Genomic DNA, 10,905 nt, shown 5'->3' with positions numbered 1-10,905 from the left:
TCCAGTTCCTGCCAATATCCAGCAACTTCGCACAGCCATTGAAGAGGAGTGGACCAACATTCCACAGGCCACAATCAACAATCTGATCAACTCTCCGCGAAGCAGATGTGTTGCATTGCGTGAGGCACATGGTGGTCACACCAGATACTGACTGGTTTTCTGACCCCCCCAGGATCCCCAAATACAGTAAAACTGCACATTTTAGAGTGGCCTTTTATTGCGGCCAGCCTATACATCACAGATTTACATCACAGAGCAGTTCCTGTCATACACGTTTATTTTCTTCAGCTACCTAGATCTGAATTTTTTTACCATCAAAAGCATAAATCTCTCTCGAAAAGACACATATTCAATTCTTCTTCTTCTTTTGGCTGCTCCCTTTACGGGTCGCCACAGTGGATCATCTGCCTCCATCTTGCCCTATCCACTGCCTCCTCTACTTTCACACCAACCATCTCCATGTCCACCTTCACTACATCCACCTTCACTACATCAAGACACATATTCAGTTACCTGTCATAAAAAAGATTAGTATCAGTATTTTCGAATGAGGATTGATTCTCCACAACAAACATGACTATTGAAAGTATTGACACTTCAGAATGGATACACTCACACTTCAGTCATCACCAGGAGATAGCAGTGACTTCTTGCTACCTTTAAATTGCTTTGGGTGCCATTACCACTGAGAAAAGCATTAAACAGTGAATATCCCACCTTTACTTCTATTTTAGATTTTCCTTGTGGTCCACTTAAGACAGTTGCAGTTTTATGCACCAAAATCTCATATTATAATTCATTTTGCATCACTATTTTCCAATTTCTCTTTATCTCTTAGAATTAAACAGCCTGCTTTTACTGCACCTTTAGGACTGATATAATGTAAATGCTCTTTGTTCTGATTGGCTGCCATGTATTGTGCCTCATTTAAGAAGCAATCCAGGCTGAAACACTCTCATAACTTGAAATAAGGTCATGAAAAATAATTATCTCACACTGTGAGTCTCACACTGAAAATATTCCATTTGACAAAAAAAAAGATATTCCAGTTGTATTTATCAAATACATTTTTGCATTGCATGAAAATGACTAAAAATGTATGTGTTAAATATATTTTAATTTAAATTAAAATGTATGTTTTTTTTTCAAATGTGTGTACTTTTAATAAAGGTTACAGAAATAACTAACATTACTGACTTCTGTGTATTGCATTGTGCTTTACATTAACTGTGTACATAGTGCTGACACAAAACATATTTCATATAACATATCAAACCATACATAGAATCTTGTTTTCACAGTGTATCAATACCTACAGCACTTGCTTTTGCCATGTTAAAGGTTCATTTGCTAATATTTAAAATTAGTTGACTTTAAATTGATTTCAAAAGGTTTCCAAAAAATACAGTGCATTAGACAGTATTTTGCCTATTCTTGTACATTTTCAAATGTATTTTATAAATACATTTACATACATTTAGTTGTGATATGGTCCATTTTGATGTCCATTTCGAAATTATTTTCCCCATAAATGTATTTAAAAATATATTTGGTTAATATGACAATATATTCTGAAATACATTTTAGTGTTTGGAATTTCTTTCTGCATGGACTGCGATGTCTTTAAAATGCATTTTATATTGATAAAAACACATGTCCATATAAATTTTTCCATATGGGTTGAGACAAATTTAACATTTAATTGAAGTAAACGTAGTCTTAAAAAACAAAATCACCCTTCACCCATTTTTTAAAACAATGTTTTACAGTGTTTAACGGGTTTTCTTCATAACTGAACACATTCCTTGATCATTCAGTACTGTGGTCTTCTAGGTCACTTTCTGGACAGCCACTACTAAACAGCTGATTTTCACACTACATCGAAGATTTAAGCTCTGTCATCACTTTATTCTGAGTTGTCAGCCTTGTGATGTCCTGCTTTCCTGGAATTAATACTTATTTGGCCTTCTGAGAGAGACTCCAGATGCATATGTCGCATTTAAAATCCAGCATGTTAAAGAAGAGAACCCCCCAAAAAAATTGTTACTGTCCAAAAAAAATATATTGCTGAAATGTTTAATGGAAATAAATTACTGTATATGTCAAGCAGCTGTGGAGTAAATGTAATAATCTGTAGTAAACAAGACTCTTGCAAAAGAAACCTCTTCCCTTTGTGGTGCTTATTTAGCAGTACTGGCATTGCACCAGAGTTTTTAACCAATGTAGTAGGGAGTTATTTTGCAACAGTACCTTGAATTTAACACATAAACGGAAATTCCACTTATTTCTCTGAAGATGATGTGAACAAAGTCATTCAGAGTGGCTTGACGGGAAATGGATCATTGTAGAGAAACGTACAGACTCCAGGAACCAGGGTGTCACAATATTTACAAGGCAAATACAACTATCACTAAAATACAACTATGTATTAATTATCCAAAATGATCAGTGGACCTACACATCTTCTTTTTACTTTTTACATAGTTTTACTATGTAATGTCTGTAATGGTAAACCCCAAAAAATACATTTACATGAAAAGACTATTTTGCCTTATAATACCCTGCACTGTTTCAGGCCAAAACCATATCTCAAAATCATTCAACAATGTCTAAAACATTATGTAACATATATAAACATATTTAATGTTAGCTTCCTGTGAGGTACCTTTTAGAGGCATTAAATACTTCAGATGTCTGGTTCCTATCACCACTGCTGGAAACAATTCTGACTTGGTAAGTTTCTCTTAAATGAATCATTTTACATCAAATCACAATATGCAGAAAAACAGTTCCAGTTAAATTCCTGTTAAATAAACTAAAATCCAATATCATGATAAAAACTCTAAAACACTCAACAGTGTATCTTCAGTATGACACTGTGCCTTTGGAAAGGCAAATGAATACCAACAGATGGTTCAAAACTCATCATCACTAAGTTTTACTGTAGAGTCTTGCTCAACGCCCTCCTGTGAGCCATGTGTCTCAGACACACTCAGGGACTCAGCCATGTTTCTTCCAAGTTCATCAAGCTGTTGCATCAACTCATCATTTTCTGTATGGTTTTGATGTTTGTCTACTTTGTTCATTTGATGGGAGTCCAAACTTGGGGTTGGGGATACTGCATTTTTCTCTTGGTGATCAAGTTCCAAGTCCACACTGTCTCCTTGTCTAATTAGTCCAGCCCTCTCCGAGACACTGCAATTTACTGGTGTGGAATGTAATGAAGGAGTTTCACAGAGTTCTTCAGTGTCCTTATCAAAGGGTGTGTAAGCAGGAAGACAGGAATCATCTGTATTGGTTAATGTCAGATCTTGCCCCAGGCTTGAATACTTGTGTCTAGACAACATGAAACTATCCCTGTCCTTCTCAACAGCCATGACAGGAGCAGCAGTGGGACTTTGCAAATCATTCTGCAGAACATCCAGTAGATGGCGCATTTTGACCTTATAATGAATGTGAATGAAGATGAACAAAATGTTATCAATCATTTAACCCAACGATTACTGCGTGGACTGCTTGTCCAAAATTGTATTCTAAAGATTTATTTGTTCATTATTCAGTAGATTACTGTCAATACTGTACAAGGGCAATATTAGGATACACCAAAAGAATACTCACCTCATCTAATCGGTGTCTATTCATATCAACATGACGCTCAAAAACACGCTCTAGCACCCTGTAACAAGAAAGAATTGTACACATTTTAAAATGTTCTATAGTATAACTCCAAATTATGGGTTTAAAAGGGTCAAAATAAGTGTAAAAACCTGTCAGAATAGATCCCTCGTGCTAAAATCTCATTGGTTACATCAGTAATAAACTCCAGGTACATTAGTTCTTCTTCCCTAATGAAAAACAACAACAGAAAATCCACAAATAGACATGGAAATATTGTTAATCACAGAACAACAATGTATTTGCAACTAAGACCACTTTACATGTCAGTGGTAGTGGGATATGCTCTTTTGTATAGCTGTAAAATCATCTGCTACAACATGAATCACAAAAGCTAACAAAGTAAAAGTCAAGATTGTCAAATTACAGCCTGTAGCTGTTCCTCACACATTTCAGTGGCACCACTGATCCTAAAGAAGCATTACACGTATATGCAGATATGAGAGATTCTTACTCTGCTGTTACTTTTCTCATTATAGGGGACCTCATTCCTTCAGGAGAAATTCTGCAAAACATAATACAAACTCAATTTTAAAAAAGTTAAGGCAGTAGTAGAATGTAAATAAAAATCAAGGGCATTTATCTGCAAATCCCTTTTGATCTGCATTCAACTCAACACGGTACAAAGACAAGATATTTTGTTTTTTGTAATATATGCTTAGTCAAAATATGATGCCTGCAAAAAAGTTGCTATGGGGTGTTTACCACTGTGTTATGTCACTTTTCCTTTTAACAATGTTGAGTCATTTTTTGGAGACTGAAAGCACCAAATCTTGCAGTTGGGAAAGTGGATTTGTTTTTCCATTCTTGCTTGACATAACACTTCACTACAGTCTTGGGTCTCCATTATTATATATTGCACTCCCTAATACACCCCAGGTTTTCAATGAGAAACAGGTCTGGACATCAGATAGGCCAGTCTTGCACCTGCACTCTCTTACTATAACACCATGCTGTTGTGGTACATGCAGAACTTGGCTTAGCATCACTTTGCTGAAGTAAGCCAGAACGTCCCTGAAAAAAATGTCATCTAGATGGCAACATATTTCTCCAAAATGCATATGTAGCCCACAACATTAATGATGCCTTCACCGATGTGCAAGTTACGCAATAGCTCCCTACACAAATTACGAATGCTGGGCTTTTGAACTTTGCATTGATATCATTTGAGCTGAAAACTCTTTGGCCCAGAGAACACGTCCATTATTTCCAAAAACAATTGACAGATACAGTGGTGCTTGAAAGTTTGTGAACCCTTTAGAATTTTCTATATTTCTGCATAAATATGACTTAAAACATCATCAGATTTTCACACAAGTCCTAATAGTACATAAAGAGAATCCAGTTAAACAAATGACACAAAAATATTATACTTGGTCCTTTGTTGAGGAAAATGATCCAATATTACATATTTGTGAGTGGCAAAAGTATGTGAACCTTTGCTTTCAGTATCTGGTGTGACCCCCACCCCCCGGGCAGCAATAACTGCAACTTAACATTTCCGGTAACTGTTGATAAGTCCTGCACACCGGCTTGTAGAAATTTTAGCCCATTCCTCCGCACAGAACAGCTTCAACTCTGGGATGTTGGTGGGTTTCCTCACAATAACTGCTCAGTTCAGGTCCTTCCACAACATTTCGATGGGATTAAGGTCAGGACTTTGACTTGGCCATTCCAAAACATTAACTTTATTATTCTTTAGAACGACTTGTTTGCTTAGGGTCTTTGTCGTGCTGCATGACCCACCTTCTCTTGAGATTCAGTTCATGGTTAGATGTCCTGACATTTTCCTTTAGAATTCTCTGATATAATTCAGAATTCATTGTTCCATCAATGATGGCAAGCCGTCCTGGGCCAGATGCAGCAAAACAGGCCCAAACCATGATACTACCACCACCATGTTTCACAGATGGGATAAGGTTCTTATGCAGGAATGCAGTGTTTTCCTTTCTCCAAACATAATGCTTTTCATTTAAACCAAAAAGTTCTATTTTGGTCTCATCCATCCACAAAACATTCTTCCAATAGCCTTCTAGCTTGTCAGCCTTCTGGCTTGAAAACATCTGACTCTAATTTCACCTTCATATTAATTGCTAATCCTACAGGTTCACATATTTTTGACACTCACAAATATGTAATATTGGATCATTTTCCTCAATAAACAAATGACCAAGTATAAAATTTTTGTGTCATTTGTTTAACTGGGTTTTAGGTCATATTTTCCTTTCTAAAGGGTTCCCAAACTTTCAAGCACCACTGTAGACTTGTCAGACCATAAGACACAGTTCCATTTTGCATCAGTTTGTCTCAGATAAGCTTTTGCCTACAGAAATCGGCAGCATTTGAAGTCTTAACTTGCAAGTGTGGATGCAATGAATGATGTTTTTTTAATGACAAGGGTCTTCCAAAGTTCCAGAGCCCATGTAGCTATGTTCATTACAGAAGCAGGTCAGTTTTGTGCAGTACTGTCTGAGGGATTGAAGGTCACAGGCGTTCAATATTGTTTTTATGGCCATGCCCTTTATGCCCAAAGAGGGTGAAATACCTAAAATCCTTGCAAATCGTCATGGGGGAACATCTTAAACTGCCGATGTATTTGTGACAAAGCAGAAAGTCTTGACACCTCTTCGCTCATAAAGGACTCCTGGATACTCCTTTTATATCCAGGCATGATTGCATGACCTGTTTAAGATGTTTCACAACATTTCTAGTCTTACACTGCTCCTATCCCAATTTTTTGGAATGTGTTTCAAGCCTACAAAAATAATAAGGTTCAAAAGGTAAAACATTAAATATCTTGTCTTTACACTGTTTTCATTTAAATAAAAGTCAAAGTGAATTTACAAATGGGTGCTTTCTGTTTTTGTTTGCATTTTACCTACTGTCCTAACTCTTAGAATTGTGTTTATAATTTAATTTACTCTGTAAATAACATGCACAAATCATAATACAGCGTACTGCTGGTATAAAAAGGAACAAGTGTTTTACCTTGAGGAGGAAAAAAGAATATCACTGTCTCTGAACTTATTTGCTGTGCTGTAATGTTGAAATTCATTTGCCTCTTCATCAGACCACTCATGCTCAAGGTTGTATGGCTGTTAGGAGAAAAGAACATAAAGTAGTCTTTTTCATCAATATGTTGACATATTCAATCATCCATCCATCCATCCATTTTCCAAGCCGCTTCTCCGTCAGGGTCGCGGGGGGGTGCTGGAGCCTATCCCAGCAGTCTTCGGGCGAAAGGCACGATACACCCTGGACAGGTCGCCAGTCCATCACAGACATATTCAATCAATATTTTAATAAATATTGTGAGTAAAATGCAACCCTAGGATGGTACTGAATATCTTCTCTATAACAGTCCAAGCAAACTTACCTGGGATGAGTCCTGTTCTGCTGAAGATCCTTGCTTGATGCGTGTGCTGCAGAGATAAACAACAAAGCTAAAGACCAGGATGTAACATCAGTTATTTAACTGTATTTAATAACATTTTATGTGTTATTATTTTTTTGTAATGTATACCAGTAAAACTATAAGCATTTTTAAATTATTTTGTAAAAGGAAGTACAGTCATTACATACATTATTCAAAATATTAGTATAATTCCATTCTATTACATTCTAAAAATGCCAAATATGAGATATATTTCCAAAAAGTCTGCTCTAAAGAGGAAAAACAACATTGTACCTTCCATGGTAAGTGTCTTGTCGATGAAATTTAGAAGAGGTCTTTTCATCTGTTCCTTTCCTACTAGCAGGAGTGTAATACCGATAGGTAGACAGGGTGGACTTGCAATCTGATTTCAGTGTTCTGGGGGTGAATGGCTTTTCTTGAGTGAAGCAGTGAGCGTGTTTATGGAGAACATCACCACTGTAGGTTTTCTGAGTAGGATCCTGAAAGCTTTTAAACTTCCTCTGACTTTCAGATGTGATACATGAAGGAGTGAGCTGGTGCCACCGGGAATTTGGGCTCCTGTAACTATATTCTGATGTGGTTCGGCAGTTCTGAGAGCTTGCAGTCATTTGTGAAGCATACGCAACTTGCTTACAATGGAAAGAAGTGTTGAATCTAGGCGAAGACATGGCAGAGCCTCTCAGGTCAAAATGGGCACTCTCTTCACCTCGAACAGTCGGTCTGGTCTGCAGTACAGACACAAAAACAGAATCTTTTTACTCATTTCTCCTTACAGGAATGTGAACAAACGAGTGGAAATCATCTTACATTTTTGGATGAGCAACGTGTCATAGTATTCATCCTGAGGCTCCTCTGTGAAAGGGACCTTACTGATTGTGACCTCTCAGACATGTCTTTTTTCATCTGCTCACGCCGCTTTTGGTCAATGTCTGTGTGCATAAGCAGAGGTGAAAGTTATCATTTGGAATGTACGGACCCCTGCTGGTAACATGCCATATAAATAAAACCAATGCCACGCTATATTAACAACTTTGTCAATTTTCTCGTTCCCATGCCTTACTAAGCCATGGCCACACATTAGGATCTCGTTCACATGCCTTACTAAGCCGTGGCCACGACTTAATTATCTTGTTCCCACACCTTATTAAGTTGTGGCCACACATTATTTTTATTTATATGGCATGTTACCAGCAGGGCTCTGTACCTATGCATTGAAGGTCACAGGCATTCAATATTATTTTTTTGGCCTTGCCCTTTATGCCCAGAGAGGGTGAAATGCCTAAAATCCTTGCAAATCATTGTGGGGGGAACATTATTCTTAAACTGCTGATGCATTTGTGACGAAGCAGAAAATCTTGACATTTCTTCATGTTAACAGCAATGCAACCGCAATGTAAGACTAGAAATGTTGTGAAACATCTTAAACAGGTCATGCAATCATACTTGGGTATAAAAGGAGTATCCAGGAGTCCTTTATTAAGCCATAGCCACGACTTCATTATCTTCTTCCCACACCTTTGTAAATTGTGGCCACACATTATTTTTATATATACGGCATGTTACCAGCAGGGCTCTGTACCTATGCATTACTGCTATAAGGGAAAAAAAGCAAGTAGGGGCTTGTACTTACATTTTATGCTGTGGCACATACTTTTAGGTACTGAACAGTCCACCACAGCTAGATATGAAAAAAAAATAATACAGCACAAGCATCAAGGGGAAGCATAAAACAATAAATAAACATACAAATAAACCAAAATACTTAAGAGACTGAGTTTGTGAACAGTACTGATATCATTATTATTAACGTTAATAACGATATTATGATGATGAGATTAACATGACAATGATTGAGACTCACCTTTTGCTGAGTATATCTTTTTGTAATGGGACATCATGTGGTCTTGAATAATGTGCTGATTCGTTAGATTGCCAGTCGAGCCATGGCAGAATGCTACAAAGGGAGTAAGACAATTAACTGATGTATCTACCTTTATACAGGGGAGCCCATTCTGGTCCTGGAGATCCACCAGCTTGGAAAATTCAGGTCCAGCACACTTGGCTCTATTGCTCAGATGCCGCTGGAGGCCTTCATTCAATTAATCAGGTGTGTTAGAGTAGGGTTTGAGCTAAGCTCTGCAGGGTGGCAGATCTCCAGAAGCAGGAGTGAGCAGCCCTGCCTTAATACAATCCACAGAATCAACGTAAATGTACTAGCGCTAGCTAACCTAAATCACATGATGACTCGAATGTGCAGCCGAACGGACCAAAATAATCAGAAAAAAGAGCATGTGTATTTAATATTTTTCATTCTAAACCATACTGGATTTTCCTTTGCTCAATATGATCAATATTTATAACGCAATATGAGTAATAATATGGGTAAAATCATTCTCTCTCATTAATCGCAGCTGTAGTCGGATTAAAGCGCTAACTTAGCTCGCTAGCTTGCTGGTTCAGCTCTTCTTCATCCTTAAATTACCTCGCTTTGCATCCATGACTGGAAATTCAGCCAGGTATCCCATGCTCAGACTACTAAAACATCTACTAGTGCGAATGTATACAACATTATAAAGAGGTGAAAACTACAAAAAGACTCCTAAATGAGCAACACATCGTCCTCGCCAACTACAGCCACACAAAGCTTCCTCGTCGCCATGACTGTTGCTAGGAGTCCGTCTTTACGTAACGCGTAGGGTTGTACGGCGGGACGTAATGGACTCGCGCTCATGAATAATTCAAAACGGCCCCCGCGTATCTACAGCTATCCGTCCAAAGGTTTGTAGACACCTGCTCATCCTATGTTTTTTTAAATCAAGGGTATTAATAGGGAATTTGCTGCAGTAACAGCCTCTAATTTTCTAGGAAGGTTTCCCACTAGTGCTGGAACATTGCTATGGGGATCTGATTGCATTCAGCCACAAGCATTAGTTAGGTCAGGTACTGATGTTGGACCACAAGCACCACTCCAACTCCCCCCAAAGATATTTGAGACTGCTCCATCACTCCACAGAATGTAGTTCCACTGTTCCACAGCCCAGTGAAATATGGCAATATAGGCCATAATGTTTTTCAGGAAGGTTTCTAATAAAACCCTTACTTAACAAAGAACTCTGTATAATATTCTACTTATCACAGGCGTACACTAAAGTTCTCTGTGGATTAAATATCTCACTGTGGGTAAAAGAACACACTTGGTTTGAACCAAAGATTGTGGTTCAGTAATAGTGATGAAGGGAGGGGGAGGGTGACTGCTGTCAAATCATGTAATGGCCACACTTTTTCTTATTAATTTGTAATGAAGACAGAAAGCTATGCAGGGATGCCTGGGATGTTTTCACTTGACATTCTAAATATTTTATGCGCAGAATCACACATGGTCATTAAGTCATTCTGAGCTGCTTTATCATTATTAATAGATGCTGAGTCCTGGGAAGGGCACAGCACAATTTCATTCATTATTTAAAGCGACTGTGGGGGTCTCTAGGTGGTTCCCATCCAAGCCTGCAGCACTGATCTGAGGAATCATCACATACTAACCCATTTATACAGTGGGTTTGCCTTATCTTAAAATATGTGAACTTAAAATACAAAAATACACAAATTACAACACATTAACAGTCACATGCAAAAGTTTGGGTGCCCCTACATGTTTTGTAAAATTTAAGTGAAAATAATTTAACACATCCTTGACAGAGACCACACTTTCATAACTTTTAATACAACAACAACAACAACAACAACAACAACAACAATAATAATAATAATAATAATGATAATAATAATAATAATAATAATAATAATAATACACAAAT

At 37.5% G+C, this 10,905-nt stretch overlaps 1 protein-coding gene across 1 annotated transcript; it reads right to left on the bottom strand.

Annotated features, from left to right (window-relative positions):
• Positions 1-1,620: 1,620 nt before the first annotated feature.
• On the bottom strand, positions 1,621-9,756 carry spata7 (spermatogenesis associated 7). The gene is made up of 11 exons (XM_017690730.2): positions 9,573-9,756; positions 8,952-9,044; positions 8,721-8,768; positions 7,898-8,019; positions 7,364-7,815; positions 7,052-7,097; positions 6,664-6,770; positions 4,130-4,180; positions 3,768-3,845; positions 3,619-3,676; positions 1,621-3,443 (listed from the first exon to the last, which is right to left on the bottom strand). Exons 1-11 carry the CDS (start codon positions 9,613-9,615, stop codon positions 2,916-2,918), a joined length of 1,626 nt encoding a protein of 541 aa, XP_017546219.1. The 5' UTR covers positions 9,616-9,756; the 3' UTR covers positions 1,621-2,915.
• Positions 9,757-10,905: the final 1,149 nt, after the last annotated feature.

Source organism: Pygocentrus nattereri, chromosome 10 (assembly GCF_015220715.1).
Source record: "Pygocentrus nattereri isolate fPygNat1 chromosome 10, fPygNat1.pri, whole genome shotgun sequence".
In the NCBI taxonomy this organism is placed as follows: Eukaryota; Metazoa; Chordata; class Actinopteri; order Characiformes; family Serrasalmidae; genus Pygocentrus; species Pygocentrus nattereri.
Note: the sequence above shows the minus strand (reverse complement) of the source record. Positions and strands in the feature narration are given on the sequence as shown.